Source organism: Parasteatoda tepidariorum, chromosome 7 (genome assembly GCF_043381705.1).
Source record: "Parasteatoda tepidariorum isolate YZ-2023 chromosome 7, CAS_Ptep_4.0, whole genome shotgun sequence".
Taxonomy (NCBI): domain Eukaryota; kingdom Metazoa; phylum Arthropoda; class Arachnida; order Araneae; family Theridiidae; genus Parasteatoda; species Parasteatoda tepidariorum.
In genome coordinates this window covers 83856220-83875820 of record NC_092210.1, presented here as the reverse complement: position 1 = coordinate 83875820, position 19601 = coordinate 83856220, and the positions used below count along the sequence as shown (strand labels likewise).

At 28.2% G+C, this 19601-nt stretch overlaps 1 protein-coding gene across 1 annotated transcript in view; it reads left to right on the top strand.

The window, feature by feature from the left end:
- LOC107456089 (inactive dipeptidyl peptidase 10-like) overlaps positions 1–19601 on the top strand; it is a 253685-nt gene that overhangs the window by 226437 nt on the left and 7647 nt on the right. Inside the window, exons 9-16 of the mRNA XM_071183704.1 lie at positions 56–231; positions 1896–2014; positions 6451–6574; positions 6675–6827; positions 11848–11927; positions 15324–15553; positions 16863–16958; positions 17060–17135. Of these exons, the coding sequence (XP_071039805.1) occupies positions 56–231; positions 1896–2014; positions 6451–6574; positions 6675–6827; positions 11848–11927; positions 15324–15553; positions 16863–16958; positions 17060–17135 (1054 nt within the window). The remainder of the gene's footprint in view (positions 1–55; positions 232–1895; positions 2015–6450; positions 6575–6674; positions 6828–11847; positions 11928–15323; positions 15554–16862; positions 16959–17059; positions 17136–19601) is intronic.

Below are 19601 nucleotides of genomic sequence, written 5' to 3'. Positions count from 1 at the left end.
ATATATATTTGTCTGTGTGTGCGGCTGAATATCTGTTGCATTGAATTATTTTCAGAGGAACTTTTGAGAAGTAACAGTGCAGTATGGTGGGCGCCTGATGGTAATTCTCTTTGTTATGCAACAATTAATGATACGAAAGTCAACGCATATTACTACGATTGGTACGGGAACGTTAGCAGAAACGATTCAGAGGGTGCTTATCCTGAATTCCTTTCCTTACGCTTCCCTAAAGTAAGTGGAATTGTTGAATATTTATCCGGAACTACTTACTAAATCAAGAAGCTTTATCTTAAGACATGTTTACAACGGTACTTTACGGAAGAAGTAGTTTTAAAGTTAAACAGCGCTTTAGAAATCATAGTTTGTGATCAAAAACAGAAGCATTTTTAATTTTGGAATTTCATTGTAAGAAATTGAGAATGGTTTTCTTTTCTTAATTTAAAATGTGTTTTCAAAATTAACATTTTAATAACTTTAAATTTGAAGTTGCTTGCTTATACATTACTTCTTTTGAAGAGCATGATTATTGCAAACCCTTAAGTGAAAGCTCAGAAAAATATTATTTAGGACACTACATTATAAATTTAGAAGCTTTCAACTAAGTTATACAACATTCTCCTTATTTGAACTGTCATGAAAGATACGATTTGAATAAATATTAATTTTACCAAAAGTAATTAACTGAGAATTTATAAGAGCATTATAGCTAGGAAACTTAGCTATTTTTATTTTTCTAGATTTAATATTTTATTTTATTCCAGTTTTCATTTTTCGAATAAAAGATTTTTTGAAAAAATGGTGAGATTTAAAAGAAAGAAGGGATCAATTTTTGAAAACAATTGAATTAAAAAATGTTTAAAATCTCTAATAACCGAAAAAAAAATTCTAATAACTAATATTACTTGTTATCTTGCGGACCGAAATTTTAATATAAATAATAAAAGCAAATGGAATTAGATTATGAATATAAAAAGTATTTTAGGTAAGAATAACTGAGACACTTAACTTGCTGAATCAGAGTGCAATGCAATATAATTCAATTATTACCAGAAGTAGTTTTTTGTTCCAAATAATTTCTAATGACTTCTTGTTAATTACAAGTTTAACAAAAAAACACAGATAAAAAGTTGGTTTGTAGTTTAGCTGAAATAGTTCATTTCACAGTCATTTTAAATAATGTATAATTACAATTGTTTTATAATATGTAAGCAATGTAGAATCTATAATATAGTCCGACTTCCTTTAATACGAAATCCATCACTCTTAATATATTAATAAATTGCGCACAAAATATATGAAATTAATATAAGAAAATTATATTTTGGCTATTGTAATATAGACCAATTGATAACACGTTTTGGACACACCAATTGATAACACACCGCCGTAAAGTGTCTAAGCTGCAAGTCCCGCTTCTCAGGGATCTATCTTTTAGCAACTATTGCAAGAATGTCAAGTTTTTTTTTTAACTCTAATTAGATGACGAAGATAGCGCCTGAGCTGATCGCACTTTTTTCAAGCAACAATTATAAAACAATGCGTGGAAGAGTATTATATTTTTAAATAATTATACTGCTTTTCAAATGTATATTTAAAAAATAAAAGCTTAAAAAAATATTATTTTTTGAAATTTTACTGCTGACGCAGTTTTAGTTATTTGTGAAATTTATAAAAGTAAAAACAAATATAAGTTTTCATTTTAATTTATTCAAATTTTTAAAAAAATTTAATCAGTTAATGTAATAAATCCTATTTCAATCGAATGTTATAAGTATTTAGTATGTTTTAATAAATGGATATATTTAATTAGTTATAAATAAAATGTTATATTTAAAAAAGTTTTAACTAAATGACAAACACAATGAAATGCATATAATTTTTTTTCTTTTCTGTAGCCTGGCGGAGATAATCCTTCTGCATTTCTGTGGGTGGTCGACCTTCGAAATATTCCTAACATTCTAAAAAGAGACGTAAAACCACCCCGAGAAGTTCAAGACCAGTTAGTGCATGTGTGGTTTGTGATCACGAGCATTTTGCTTCGCTTTTGACTTCACCCTTTTTAAAACACACCTTTTACTTGCATCATACGTTTTGTTCTTTTTCATTTTATGGTTTGTAATTTTTTAATTTCTGTCGTCAAATTGATGCTTTTTTTCTGGAATGAACTCTTTTATGCTTTGTTAGAAAAATTCTGATATTTCATTACTGTTTGTCCAAAAAAAATGTAAACTTATATGTTTTGGTAACCAACACGAAACTTTCGGAAAATATGCATTTCAAATGTATTTTAATGATCTATATCATATGTTAAACTTTACCCTCTCAACATCACTAACAAGTAGTGGTGTTAGAGATGCTTCGAAATCCTGAATAGGAATATTGCTTTTTGTTTTGCTAATTTGAAGATAAACAGAGAAGTCACGTGTCAGAATCGCAGCTACTCGGTGACATTGTCGCAGAACGTTACAGAGTTCTTGCAGAAAGATTTTTCTTTGGAGAAGTAAAAAATTTTAGTTTTCTTTCATACAGAAATTTACGCGTAAAATTTAATCATACATTCAGATAATCACGCATTTGACGTTCCCAATTTACGCTGATATTATCGCAAATCGATGTAATGTTTTGATTGAATTTTCGGCAATTATTAATTTTCATGTGGTTTTTGAATATCCCGATATATTTCAAACAATACAGAAAATTCGAATCGTGCATTTGAGTACTTACTTTATAAGCAATGATTATATCTAATTTTTAGCAGTTATTGCAGTTTAGCAGTTATTTCTCCATAGATTTTAAATCCGACATTCCTTATACGATATTATTTATTACAACAACGCATTTCGAACATGCATTTGAGGAGTTCGACTCGAGTGATTTCGTCATCGATCTTTTTCCGGCAACGCATTTTATCTCCCCCCCCCCAAAAAAAAAATTCAAGAATATCACCCATAATATTAGAGTAAAAAACTATTACATGTTCAATTAAAAAATTATAATAGTTTTTGCTATTTTAAATTAGTAACATATATGTTTGTTTTTATGAAAAGTATCTTGCAGAAAGATATTACTGCTAGGGAGTTTTGTCGCAGATAGCTTGAAAAAATTCTGAAGAAAGTGCAGAGAAGAATCAACATATAAATTTTAGCATTTTGATTGACAGAACAAAGTAACTTTCATGCTTTGCAAATTGTTCAAAAGTGAGAAACCTTGAGAAATGCATCTTGAAAAAAAAAGGATAAAAATGGAGAAGATAGAAAATTTTATGACACCCAAAATCAACTGCCCCTTTGCTTACTCTTGGGATAGGGACGAAATACTGAGTTTATAGTGACAAAATTTTTCAACCTCATATTTATTAATTTTAATACAAAAATCATTCATCCAAAATTAATAGTTTAAAATACAAGTCAATGAATTTTCTGAAGAAGAATCCAATTCTTCAAGATAAGGTGTTTCATGTTTAGAATATTAAAGTTTTTCTACCTTAGCGGACGTGGTAATGGGGTTCAGCTTGCAGTCATTAGATATGCGTTTTGATAAATCCAACAATTCTCGAATCTCTATATCTCTTTATTTTACTTTATTTTAAAACCATTGTTGAACAGTTGACCCAATTAAAGGTTTATGACCATCAATGTTCAGCTCAGTAGCCTTGTAATTTTGAACCCGATCCGGAATACAAGGGTCAACTCATGGTCAAGTAATGGGAGAAAGTAGCCTTCGTGGTGGACTTTTTGATGAGACTAACCAGCATTTGCGTTAATACAAAAACCTCCCATGGTTAGATTGCCGGCCAGGGAATCTAACCCATGATCCGTTTACCACTGCGAATACTTTACATCATCACTGTGATCGGTGAGAGCCGGGTGCGGAATTCGTATCGACCACCCATTGCTGATATTCGAACCCGGTTCACCTCATTAGAAGGTGAATGCTCTATCTCCTGAGCCACCACGGTTCAGATCTGTTTACTTAAAAAATAATTGTATCCTGTTTTAATTTTTGTTTTGGGGGGAAAATGCAAAAACAAATCAGTTAAATCGATGCTCTCTTTTCTGGAGAAGCAAAATTTAAAAAAGATGTTTATTCCTTTTAATATTGTAAATGCTTTTTTACAAACTATATAAATATGCTTTTCGATATTGAAATTAAAGAAAATTCAATTAATTAAATACCAAGTTTTCAAATTAAATCTTAATTTTTAAAATACTTCAATAAAGTTAAACTAGTATTATTAAATATACCGTCAGGCATCAAATAGTTTCTATGAGTGAAATATAATACTTTTCAGATATTCTTTTATTTATTAAATTACCTTAATCAGCTCAAAATACATTGGAATTATATATTTTATAGATATTTAATAGAAATCTTATAAATTCAAATAAGATATAGATTTTAATTTGCTAACATTATTATATTGCTTATAAACAAACTTATTATCTTTCACAAATCTATAAGAATTTATAGGATAAAAACAATGTGATTATATAGTTTTATTTTGAAAAGCATTAGTTCTTGAATAAAATAATAGTTTGCTTTACCGATTCAACCTTTATTAGACAATATTAGAGCTTTTGAAAATAAATAAATAAGCAGCTAGTTCAGAATTCTTTCTGAGAAAATTAATTATTTAAAGTATGTGTATTTTTTATGCTATAAAAAATAAACCTATCAAAAATTATACGAAACGATTTTAAGAAGTTTTTGAATAATTTTGTTTTTTCTCAAGAGAAAATTAAGCTCACCCATGAGTTAGTATTAATCAAAAATACTGAAAATAAAAATGCTTTTCATAAAAAAAAATATTATAAGTGATTGGATAGTGACAGGTTTGCAGTTTTTTTTAAAAAAAGAAATCAAGTTTAATTCTTAATTAAGTTTAAGAAAATTAGTTTCATAATATTTAAGATTTATCTCAGATAATTAGTTAAAAATAGTAGTCTGTTCCTTCAGAAAGAAATATATGCTTTTTTTTAAATTAATATTTTTCTAAATGTATCAAATTAACTATAATTTTTTTTTGTTCAAATGATCTGCCTGAGCAGTATATAGTTCTCAAAAATCAATTATTATTTTATTCCCATATAAGTCATTTTGGTAAATAAAACGTTACCGTTAAAAAGAAAGGCCTTTTTTGATTCTTAAATAAATTTGACTCCTGAATTATCGCTTCGTACATGATGTGTTCCGTTTTAGTTATCTATTCATGATTAAGTTCATAAAAACATGTTTTACTTGGACAATTATTTACTAAAAATTTTATTACAGGACACAGGCCCTGCTGTAACTGTTTTATTGTATTATGCTTAGTAATAATTAAATATATATGTATATATATTTAAGATGTTTGCTTCATAAATCCCTTTAAGAAACGCAGAGATTTGGAAGTAAACGACATAATACGCCATGCATGCAGAATTTTTTTTCATTTGCACTGATTCATTTATACAAGGATTTGTCTGATTTAACGCGTAACTCTTAGTTTAGGAAATTGCATGAAAATATTTGGTTTTTATTTGCTGGTTAATTACTTTTTTCTAGGAATATATGGGTAGACCAATGCAGTATATTTCGCATTTAGACCACATATTTTTGCAACACTTTTAATGTATTTGAGCGTTAAAAATAATTTAACTACTTTTATATAAACTATTTTTTTCTATTTGTACCAAGTACATGTTTATATATAACAATGGATACCGCATCCTTACATTAAATTCGTAACCTGCTTCAGTTTATTTCTAATACTTTTTTTCAGTAATCTTCAATTCAGCATGCCTGCTCCAGAATATTATTTTAAACATTATGGATGTGAATTTATAATTTTTGGTTATACGATTTAAAGCATGTAAGGATCATATAAGTTTAAACTTTGCATCAACTATGCAATTATAAAATTTTATTCTTTAAATTCTGTTTAAACTTTGCGAGTAGAGCTAATATACATTTTTAGAAGCAATAGAAGATAACGCTCATGGATTTGCAGAGTATACTATGATAGTTAAGATAGGACAAAAGATGGTGGTAGCAATCACCTGGTATCACCTGGTAAGTCTCTCCAACTGCCTAAATAGTCGTAGGCTTTTCCAGCTCTGAAGTCACCGAAAACACAACAAATAGTGGATTCTGAATCGCTCAGAAACTATCGGAGAGAGCGCAGTCTATTCGAAATAAGCCTTTGTAGCAGAGAATCGCACTACTCTCCAAGCCAGAGAAGACGGAGCTCTAACCTACAAAATTTAAAATTCCAAATTTTTAATCCTTATAAAATTATATAAGAACTGCTCTTCATTTTGTATTTTTTTAAACTTTGACTTACTATTTCTACCCACGTATTCCATTTAAAGTTAATTAGCTCTATCTAGCTCCTGCATGCGCAAAGCTGCCTGACTGGAAATAAATCTGATGCACTTATTGCAGAATTTAATTGCTCTAGTTTCCTTTCAGGGATCATTATTTTACATCTGTTCAGTGGATTGATAGTCAAAGTTTAGCTGTTATTTGGTTAGCTAGATCTCAGAACTTTTCTGTAGTCACTCAGTGCTCCGCAGAGCTTTGGTATTGTGTTGTGGTAAGTTTAACTGAATTCAAACTTTTGAATTAAATAAAGTTATAGATTTATATATATTTAAAAAGAATAAAAATTTCCTGTTTGATGCATCTTATTTCAGATATATGAACAGAGTCCACCGAGCAGGAAAGGTTGGGTTGATTTACGAGGTCCAATCTTTTTTGGTCAAAATGGTACCAACTGGTACATGAGATTACCACTCCCAGAAGGACAGCATGGCCACTATAAACACGTAGCAGTTGCTTATAATGACGTAAGTTCAATAATTAACATTTCATTACTTGGTTCAAAAGAATTTAAATAATGAGTGAAAAAATTTTCAAGTTTGAAATAAAATAATTTAGTTTATTTTTTAATTCAAAGCTTTATTGTAGGAATTATACTCTCAGTGTAGTGGGATTCAAAGGGTGTGGGGATTTTTGAGCTCAAATCAAGGAGCGGAACAATCAATTCAGATGTGTACTGTAGGCAATCGGACAATTTGAAAGAGTTTGTCATTCAGAATTGTTCTTAGCTTGTCAATTGTAAAGGAGTAGTGTCCCATCATGATAACGCGAGACACACGCATTATTGGTTACCCGTAAAAAGTTATTGGAACTTATATGCTGTATGTTGCGCCACCCACCATACTCGCTTGACATTGCACCGTTATACTTGTTTTGCTCTTTTGAAAACTCCTGGTGTGGAATTCAGATGAAGTCTGATGAAGTTAAATTCAGATGAAGTTGTTAATCAGCACCTTGTTCGATTTTTCGCAAATAATGCCAAGTCCTTTTATGGATGCCGAATAATGAAGCTCCCTTAACAATGGCAAAAGGACGTCGAACGAAAGGGAATATATATCATTGATTAACCTTTGACTGTTATTTAAATATATGAGTTTGGAAAATTTAGAAAAAAATCGCAATAACTTTTTTCTCAAACCAATATTTTCATAACTGCTGTAAGTTTGCAAAATTGAGTCATGACTGTTGGGAAGAGTTTTAAAGCTAGCACAGTTTATGATTATTCTAAAATTGGCCCAAAACGTCAATAGGGAAAAAAGCCATAGTCTTATAGAAAAGAAAAGCGTTCATGATCTAATTTTTCAATGTTTAAAAATTTGCTTCAATACCGCATTATCTAGGTTCGTAAACATTTTCAAAAACGGAGAATACGGCATCGAGTTTAATAATTTTCATCTAGGTGGTAAAATGTCGCCAATTTAGATTTTTGAAAAAGGTTTAATAACTTTTAAAATATTTTAATTACTCTACCGCTCTAAAGCCCAGACAATTTTTTACAGCAAGATGATATGTATATAGTAGCTTAAAATCACTATTTGCTTCAAGTGTAAGACGCAAAAATTGTGGCTTTTATATTTTCCTTGGTGACAGGCTTCGAAAATCCACTGTTCTAGAAATATACTTTAAAAATTCGTATATATAACAAAAAAGAAAGAATATATAAGGAAAAAAACGAAAGTTTAATAGTTTTTTTCTCTGCGCAAGACTGATAATATTATGAAGGCGATTTTTTTTTCATTCTCAATTGAGGATCTTCTAATGTGACTTTTAATGGGCTCGATGTTTTAAAATAGCGCAGCATTCAGAAAAAGTATAAAATTATAAGTCAAAAATTTGCGAAAAAAAGTAGAAATTTTCAAAGGAATGTGGGATATTTAAAAAATTTTTAAGAAAAATCATGTTTTGTTTCTTATTCAGGAAATTAATAATGAAACTTTTGAGGGGTCAGGCATTTTCAAATTCGAAAATTTGTCAAAAATGCCAAATGAAGTTATCTCAAAACAACTTACATTAACGGATATATGAAAACATTTTTCTATACTGAAATTTGGACTTACTTATTCAAGAGCACGTAAAATTGTCATGCATAATAATACATTGTCCTTTTCTTAAAATTATGGGTAATATAAGTAATTCTAATCAGAAAAATTAACACGAAAAATTACATTTACAGCAAAATACAAATAGTCTGGAACGTCCATCCTGGAAGGTAAATTATTAATTTTTAAATTATTAGTGGCACAAAGTGTTTGCATATTCACCTTCTTTCAAAGTAGCACAAACTTTTACTCTCTTGCTAATCTGTCTTATCGTGTACTAAAGTGTTCAGAGTCCTATTATGTTTTCTGTTTCTGTTCATTATCTTTTATTTCTCTTTGTCATGTACACACACACACACACACACACACACACACACACACACACACACACACACACACACACACACACACACACACACACACACACACACACACACACACACACACACACACACACACACACACACACACACACACACACACACACACACACACACACACACACACACACACNATATATATATATATATATATTTACTTGTTTCTATTTTTTTTGCTCCAAATTTAAAATTAGGTCAAAGAGGTTTTTCTTAAATTTTTTATTGCGAGATTATTACGTCATGGGAATTTCGAATTACGCATTTGACTGATCATTTTTTTATTGACACGATTTCCATCGATTTCATCGTAAACTCATGTTATGGATTTCTCATATGTTTTTATAAAATGCCGGTATTTTTATTCCGATAATATAATGGCAGGTGAATTTCACAAGGTATTTTTTTATCGCTTTTCTGGAAGTCATAACAACATAATGTTTCGACATAATTTTTTAATTTCTGATATTTTTAATACGATTCTATTATAACCTACAAGTTTAAAATCGCTTATCTTTGGATTCTCGAAAACGATTGTTTATTTTCAAATCCGTATGATATTTCGACAGTTATTACTAGAGATTTCCTCATAATTTTGAAAATTCTTATTTTTTTATTCAACTCAGCATTATTACAAAACGCATAATCAGAAATTTGATGAATACGCGTGAATGTACAGTTAAGAAAGGAAAATAGGAATGTTCTCCGATGACTATCTGATTGACAACAGGGCAAATGCGAGAAGAAAATGTACTATTCGGGCTCAATTCCTAGACCAAAATATATATAGATATAGATTCATTGCAATCCGATAGCAATGAGACATTTGTTGTGGAGAATACATTTTCAATAACTGGTCAAGGATGATGTGAATTGTTACTTTAGTTTAAAAGGTAATACAAATTGAACGAAATCAAAGATTTTTTTTACAAGAAACAGCTAAAATGTTTGCTAGTGCTTTGAAAGAACGTTGGTAATTATTGAGAATGTAACCCTTTAAACCTAATGTTAGCAAATTGCATATTCAAATGTTTGCAACAGAACGTTGCAACATCCCTTATTTTTAATTATTATGTTAATCCATATTTTATTAACATTTTTACAATAGATACTGAACACTTTCTTCTTTTTGAGTGAATTCAAGGTGTTTTCCGTTTATTATACGTCAAAAAAAAGTGATTTAAATTAAAATCTTTCCATGAAATGTCACATTACTAAATTAGGTATTTTTGTTTTTAATGCTTGAAAATATTTAACTTTCTTAATTAGTTGATTTTCGGGAAAATGAATGTAAGGCAACTTGTTGAATGTACAACTTGGATATCTATATTGGAATTAACGTTTAATGGTGTGCTTTCTTTTGGACGTTATAATAATGTTGAATCGGTGGGAAGCCATTTATTGTTGGTCAGTCTCAGATGTTTTAATGCAAAATCCGCATGAACTACCGTGTCCGTATCCGTAGAAATTAGCTTAAATGAAACAAAAATATATATTGAGTATAATAACTGAAATTTATAAATTTTTGCATTTTCAGATTTTTAACTAAACATATAAGAAATGTGATATTATTTTTCCCTTTCAAGATATTTCTGCAAATGAATTAAAACTATTTGAATGCTTAAAATTCACATTCTGTTATAGCGCACAAAATAAGAGAATATAAAGTATTGTTTGGTTAATATATTTTGCCATAAAAGCAGAAGCAGCGCCTTTATAAAGAGTGTTAGATTCTTTATTTGTCAAAACTCTGAATTTCAAAACGAAGTATGAAGCATCTTTTCTATTGTGATAAATCAAAAACGCTGTTGAAATATATTGAAAACTTGTCATCCTTTAATCTGAAGATATATGGGCACTAGAGAAAATGAGAAGCATCATTATTGATTATTTTTTTTTATCTATACTAGCTAAAAACTTTCATTTCACCATCATTTTTTTTCCAGTCTACTCCTGGGCAATGATTTACGAGGGTATCCATTAAATCTCTTTGGTTGCTTTTTGAGTTGAATTCTGGAATGCGCATCATGTGTGAAACAGGAATTATTATTATTTTTTTCTGTTAAAAAATATTTTCCTTCTTAGCCTTTTTTTCAACTGTTTATTGTTAAGTTTCAAAATAATTCTCATTTATTATTTTTATCTTGATTAAAACTTTTTTCAGATGCATTACTTAAATAGTTTATTATTCCTCTTAATGTTTAATTTTAGACTTTTTATTTCTTATCAAATGATTAAAAAAACAGTTTGGTGTTGGATCTCATTATAATCTATTTTTAATTGCGCGTTTTAAAAACATAATTTATACTTTTTTGATTTTAAATGTACTTAAATGCATGACTTTTATTGAATATGTTACACTTATTTCTCTTTACGTTTTAATCTTAAACTTAGAATTATTGTTTATCAAATTATTTCGAAATTAAAACTATGCAACTACGAACTCCCTTATAAATTTTACTCTCCCCTATGCTTTAAATATTAATAATGCGTTCATAATATTGTATGAACAGGATTATTGGCTTTCTAAATAATTTAAGTTTCCCAAAATCGCAAAAAAATATTTTAAATATAACTCTTTTTCAAAGCTATTACTTGCTAAATAATATTTGTTAAAAGGTAGTACAGTAAAAAAAGATTTTATTAAATCATCTTAAAGAAGTTTCGTCACAAGTAATTTATATTCTGTAACTCACAGAACATTATAAAATTATTTAACAAATCAAATCCCAACTGAAGGGACAATGATTAAAAATAATTAATGTAATTCTGAGATAAAATTTGAGTCAAGAAGTGCAACAGAGTTGATATGTTTTATTGTACCTAGTTATTAAGTATAAGTGTTTTTGAACTAAAACTTTATGTCATATTATATGCAAAAAAGTAGGAAAATACTTTTTAGATATTAATAATTTAAATGATATATGTTTGTTGATATGTCTTCTTAAACTTACATACCTAATAAGTACTTATAAATGGAGGAGTAATAAAAAAAAATTACGATTTCTTTGACTTATGAACAATGAAATTTATGTTTTATGTTTGACATGTAATAAAAAAATCTTTTTCAGACTCGACATGTTGACTTTTTAACTCAGGGTCGCTTCGACATTTTTCAAGTTGTTGCCTATCATGGAGGCTCAAATACTCTGTAAGTTTAATTAACATTATAATACTAGCAATAAACCTTTGAATTTTGCACTTCTGTTTTTAAAACTTCAGAATAGACTTGTCATATCTTGAAAGTGCTTTCTTACAATAATTTATAAATTTTAGAGTTGTTCCGTAGATTTATGAAGCTTCATAGTTAGCAAGTCATTCTGTGTAAGATGTTAGAATCCCTATGCAAGTAATTGGATAATTCAAACATCGTTAGCATTATTTAATATACAACAAGTGATTGGCTGATAATTGTTCCACTCATGTGCCTTGCAGTGCTAATAGTAGTTAATTTGGATGCACAAGCTCTCCAATATATATTTAGAGTTAAGTGTATTTAATCAAAATTATGTTAGCCAAACCTTTCTAATACATCAAGCAAATACAATTATTGGATCATAAGATGTTTGAGAAAACGTGATTCAAATAACAGGAGATAAAAGTACACAAAATATAAAATTTACTTTGATAATATAAAATTACTACTTAAATTTAGTTTGCTTACTTTTTTTCATATCGTTCCTAGGAAACATTTTAATCAAGTTGAAGATTTTATTGCTGACGTAATATTTTTGCACGTTGTACTTGCATTATAACGAATGAATGCTCAAAGCACAAAAATTGAATATCAGGAATAACTTTTGGGATTATAGGATTTTCACTTATTATGACTAGTAGTTTGAGGGCCTAACATAAAACACTTTAATTAATTAGTCCAGATGATTTGATAAATAGCAAAATGAGACACAAAAAATACTTTAGCTGTATAAACATGACTTTTTTCGTCGGATTCAGATTTTTGATCCTCAAAATACAGAGGGTAGCCGTAATTTAAAAAAAAAATATGGCCTCAATAGTTTGGTAAAAACAGCTTTTAAAAGTTTGGACCCTTTGAAGTTAATTTACTTTTTGCGCGAAATAATAAATTATTTTATTCAAAGATAATTTTATACCAAAATTATTTTTAATAATTAAATATTATTTTTATTATTTATTTAATAATAGTCAAAAAATGTTTTGAATTGTAAGATACGCAGAGTTTTACACCATTATTAAAACTTTATTTTGAATTTCAAAATCAAAATTTGAAAAATATCTTTCGAATAGATATTGCGAAATTGAATTTAAAAAATTCGACTTCGTTTATTATTTAATAACTCAGAAACTAACATCTAAAATAATATCTGAGTATAAACAACTTTTAAGAACATTTTCCTTTGTGTTTTACACAGATAACTACACCAATTTAGCAAAAATTATTAGAATAGATATTAAATTAAATATCCGGGCTGCATCTAAAGCCCCTTTAGATTTGTTTATTTAATTATTGGAAAACATTTCCTTTACTTCTTTCAGTTTTGTTTTTTATGTAAGCATTTAGTACTTTTTAGGAGCACTGTAGCACATTCTTAAGAAACAAATTTTCGAAAATCACTGAAGTTAATGATTTCTGTTCAAATCTCAAGTTAAATATACATTATTTTAAATAGAGAAATATTAAATATTTCTCCCCCTCAATTCAGCTTGTTAAATTTCTCTAATGTTCATTCCTGTAATGCTTCGTTCTATACAGATCTTTAGTTTTTAAATGTATTTTCAATGAGTAACATTATAAACAAAAATATAGAAGCGTGCTCCTTAATAAGTTTATAACCCATATGTTTTGTTCAAAAAGAGCCCAAAGTTCTATTTATAACAGATTATTTTAACAAAAACTATTGAAAATTATTTTAATTTGAAACTTATTTAGATGCTCGAATCTCCCTTTAATACCTTTAAATTGTGGATATGTTGCAAAAAAAAAGGTTTTTCAATTATTCTTAGTTAAACGGAAAGATTGGTTATTTATAATTTTTTATAGGCTTTCATTAGTATTCTAATTAACGGTGCATCTTTTTAAATTTTCATACATGGAATTATTCATGTTAATTATTCATAAGCAAAACTTTTTAAAAGAACAGGCTTTATTTAACGTTAACAGGTGCTACTTATTTGGATATACGAATTTCTTTTTGACGCCTTTTAATTATGAAGAGCTTGCAAAGAAAATTGGTTTTCAATTGTTCTTAGTTCAACACAAAAATGTTTTTTTTTATAGTCTTTGATTAGCAATATAATTAATGGTGCATCGTTAAAAATTTTCATGCATGAAATTATTCATGTTAATTATTCATATACGAAACTTTTTAAAAGTACAGGCAGAACTTAACGTTAACAGGTACTACTTATTTGGATATACGAATTTCGTTTTGACGCCTTTTAATTATGGAGAGCTTGCAAAGAAAATTCGTTTTCAATTGTTCTCAGTTCAGCACAAAAATGGTTTTTATTTTTTTATAGTCTTTGATTAGCATTATAATTAACGGTGCATCGTTAAAAATTTTCATACATTAAATTATTTATGTAAATTATTTATATACGAAACTTTTTAAAAGTACAGGCACTATTTAAAGTTAGCAGGTACTACTTATTTAGATATACGAATTTCGTTTTGACGCCTTTTAATTATGGAGAACTTGCAAAGAAAATGGTTTTTCAATTGTTCTTAGTTAAGCACCAGAACTGTTTATAGTTTTTTTATGGGCTTTAATTAGCATTCTAATTAACGGTTCATCTCTCAAAATTTTCATACATGGAATTATTCATGTTAATTATTCATAAATGAAAATTTTTGTAAAGGCACCGTTTAAAGTTTACAGGTACTACTTATTTGGATATGCGAATTTCGTTTTGACGCCTTTTAATCATGAAGAGCTTGCAAAGAAAATGGTTTATCAATTGTTCTTAGTTCTGCACAAAAATGGTTTATATTTTTTAATAGTCTTTGATTGGCATTCTAATTAACGGTGCATCTCTTAAAATTTTCATACATGGAATAATTCATGTTATTTATTCATAAACGAAAATTTTTGCAAGTGCAGGCTTTATTTAACGTTAACAGGTACTACTTATTTGGATATACGAATTTTGTGTTGACGCCTTTTAATTATGGAGAGCTGGCAAAGAAAATGGTTTTTCAATTGTTCTTAGTTCAGCACATAAATTGCTTATAGTTTTTTATAGGCTTTGATTAGCATTTTAATTAACGGTGCATCTTTTAAAATTTTCATACATGGAATTATTCATAAACGAAAATTTTTGCAAGTACAGGCTTTATTTAACGTTAACAGGTACTACTTATTTGGATATACGAATTTCGCTTTGGCGCCATTTAATTATTGAGAGCTTGCAAAGAAAATGGTTTTTCAATTGTTCTTAATTCAGCACAAAAATGGTTTATAGTTTTTTATATGCCTTGATTAGCATTATAATTAACATCTTCGCATCTTTTAAAACTTTGATACATGCAATTATTCACGTTAATAAAAGAACATTTTTAAACGTGTAGGTACTATTTAACTACTCTGGAAAACCGTCCAGGAGAACGACACTTGTTTTCAGTATCTGGTAAAAAAGCCCGTTCCACTACTTTCACGAAGTGCTTAACATGCGAGGAAGGACCCGATTGTCTCTACTTCAATGTTATTTTCAGTCCAACTTCTGAGTATTACGTGCTTGAATGTCTAGGACCTGGCATACCCAAAATAGAAATTCGATCGATATATAATCAAACATTTGGTAAGTACGTCTTTCATCAATTATTACCAATGCAGTCTTATAACCTCGAAATTAGTTCTTATTATAGAACGGAAATAAGTGGAAAAATAGTAATTAAATTCCAAAAGAAATAAAAAAGAATGTCAATAATTGATAAAGTTTTAAGAAATGTATGCTTTAGTTTATATTTATTAATAAAAAGTTGTTCTTTTTAATTAAATATTCGTCAGAAGAATTTCATGAAATATATTAATTACATTTTACCTCCATTTTCTATACAATGGAGTCATTGTTGCCAACGGTAAAAAGCAAATTCAGTTCATTTCAAACGCTTATGTTAGCCTGTATTGATAATTTACTGACTGAGAGGCAAAAATTTCTTAGTTAAATAATTATTTTAAAAATTTTGAATGACTCTTTTGAATTTTTTAAATTTGTGATGGTTGAAAAAAAAGTGAATTTTTTTTACTATTTTATTTAAATTAGTCTATTAATTAAAAATACGTTAATAAAAAATGTCAATAATTGATAAAGTTTTAAGAAATTTATGCTTTTGTTTATATTTATTGATAAAAAGAGGTTCTTTTTAATTAAATATTCGTTAAAAGAATTTTATGAAACATATTAGTTACATTTTACCTCCATTTTCTATATAGTGGAGTCATTGTTGCCAACGGTAAAAAACAAATTCAATCTTTTTCAACTGCTATGTTAGCCTGTATTGATGATTTAGTGACTGAGAGGAAGAAATTTCTTGGTTAAATCATTATTTTAAAAATTTTAAATGACTCCTTTGATTTAAAATTTGTAAAGTTTGAAAAAAAACGAATTTTTTTGCTATTTTATTTAAAATAATCTATTGATTAAAAATGCCTCAAAAGGCATATTTTTAAATTCTTTTGTAGTTCCTAATTTAATAATTTGCGTAATCTAATTTCACTTTCATATTGCATAATCCAACAGTATTTTACAATAATGCATTGTCGCTGTATTAAATAACGTAGAAGAATTGAGGAAATTTGATTAAATGTCAAAGTAAAAGTTTACATTAAAAATTGGAAGATGTAAACTATGAAATTAAAAAGCAATCGTAATTAGTTACTGCTTTGCAAATTCAAAGTTCCTATGCTTTCGTGAACGAAATTTAATTATAAGTGATGTTTGTTTAAACAGTGACGAAGGCATTTCTATGGCGATAAAAAATATGAACTAATTATTTTCCCATAATTTGTTTAATAAATTGTATCCCGATGCTAATTTATTTACAGAATAAAGGAATGAAAACTTAAAAAAATTATCCTTCTTCAATTTTTTTCCTAATATTTTTTAGATACACTTGATACTAACGATGACCTAAGGGCAATCATCCAAGAAAAAGCACTTCCTCAAATTCGAACATTTCAAGTTTCTGTTCAAAACGGCTACAGTAAGCTAAATAATTGAATTTTTTTCCTCTTAAGAATGACTTGTTTTTAATGAAGAACTATGCTTTTGCGTTTTACCTTAATTTGATCGATATTATTTTAGAAGCACAAGTGCGCCTATTTTTGCCCCCTGGCGTATCTGAAAACGAAGTGCTGCTTTATCCACTAGTCGTGTTTGTGTAAGTACTTATACTGTAAGTTCTTTTCATCAGATCATAAAATACCTTGTCGCTTTAAAAGAAATTACAATTTTATCTCAGCTTATTGCGTCAAGGTATTGATTTCTTTTACTGCTTTATTCCTTCACTTAATTAATACAAGCAAACCTAGAAAATATTGTTTGCCTTTATTTCTTTATGAAGATGTCGAACTAGTTTTTTTTATTTAAATTTATATCATTTAAAAATGCCTTTAACTTAATTAAGAAAGTAAGTTAATAATTTTTTACATCTAAAGAAAGAAATGTTGAATTTGTACTGGAAATGAATAATAAAGAAAACAATGTTAAAGCTGAAATAAATATATTTTTAACATTAAAACTCGTTAAAAATAAATACAGCCGTTTTGGCACCGTATACAAGTATGTTGATGACAAGTTTTGAGACACAGAAAAAAAGGAAGAAGTATTGGAATGTTTTGGCACTTTTTTGAATTAAATATCTGTGAGCATTAAGATAACTTATGATATTAAACCTTATGAAATAATAAAGATGACTAAAATTTCTTTATCCTCTTAATTTCCTTCGTTTGTTAAGTTTACTCTGTAGTCTTTGTTATTTTAGTACTTAATAGATTAATTTAGACGATAAATATGTTGCATTTATTTATATTTACCTTACTCTTTTAATACAATAGAGTTGGCAACTTAGTTTGTCGTTAACACTAACCAGTAAGTTAGAATGATAAACAGAAACCACCTCATTTTTTTTATTAAATGTTACGAAATGTCAATATTTTTATTTTATTTTTATAAGACCTTAAAACGAGATTTTAAGAAAATGGACGCATCTTACATTGTGTTTTTTCCCTTTAAAATATTGAGCATAGACATGTAGTGCCTGTATGTAGAGATATGTAGAGCTCAAAATGCATGCTTAAAAAAATAAACTTTTTTTAACAAGCGTGTTATGAAAAAAAAACTGTAGCGATTACTGAATACAAGGAATTTGTTTTTAATTAAAGCGTTATAGTAATCAGAATATGTTTCTAATATTGCATTTTCTCACGCTCGTAAAGTATCGAAATTATTTGAGAATCATTTAAAATAATTTAATACCGAAATTCAAAATATTTTCTTCTATCCATTCATTATGCATATATTTAAGTTTCCATTTTTGATGCAAAAAATAATTTTTATTTTATTTCCTCATAAAGTTTACCTCTTGATTTATTAAATTTGAGAAATCCTTTTTTACTCCGAGATATGATGCCAAATAGTGGTGACTCCCAGGATAATACAGGAAAGTAAAATCTGATAGTTGAAAAAGAGGATAGAGGGAAAAGTAAGATGGCCACGACGTACAAAACATACACATAAAGCTACCAATGTTTCATAAGACAGATGGTAATATTTTCTCTGATCAATTCTCTGATCAAGTAGCGTTGGCGATGCTTTTGATACTTATCTGCTCAGAAGGCCAAGTAATTAGCGTGTTAGTGCCATAGATATGGTTGCATTACATAATGTCAGTGAACTAGTTTACCTAATCTTATCAGGAACTCCATTCCCTAAATCGGTAGTCGAAACTATTTTTAGTTGATCAGAATTCGAAAATGTTATTTTACAAACTAGGGAATTTGGGGAATTTGAGAAAATCTGCGTGTTTAAAATTCAAAATGCATATTTATAAGAAAATTCATGCGCGTGTTAAATTCAAATGAAATCCAAAATGCGTTTAAAAAAATACATGGCTTGTAATATGTATTTGAAAAATGAGAATAGCTATATATGCAACAAGAAACAAGAAACATGTTATTTCTGTGGTTGAGAAACTAGAAAAAATTCACAATGCTTGTTTAAGAAAAAGAGAACATCACAAACGGTTCAAAACAAGGATGGAGTATATTTTATGCTACGTTGACTAAATGATAAAACAATGTGAATAAGGAACAAATAAGTACATAAATGAACAGACCTATTGTTTCAGTTCTAGAAATAAGGTTCTCCATCAGAATTTAAGTACATGCAACCATCAGAAACAGGAGAAAAAGTAATAAAAGAGGGGATGCATAAAACTAGTGGGAGGGGTCATGGCAGAAATCCCATCGTGCACAAAAATTAATTAGCTCCTAACTTTTTCAAATTGTTATCCTCATTAAAAACTCGTTTCTGGGAGAAGGGAACCAATTTTTTAAATTTAATCAGCTGTTAAATGGTTGAAATCAGTTTTTCAATAGTTTAATCAGTTAATCAGTTTTTCAATGGTTCAATTGAAGTTGTGTTTTTTTCATATTATGCCCAATTATTAGAACTTTTAAAAATTATGGAATGACTCCAAGAAATGCAGCTCGGTGAAGAAAGAGCATTGTTGCATGATTTTAGCCTGATGACTGATTTCGGATGAATCTTTCATGTTCTTTAAACTGATTTTTAAGGGTATGTTTTATTTGTCCAATATACTCAAGACTACAATGGCAATATATAT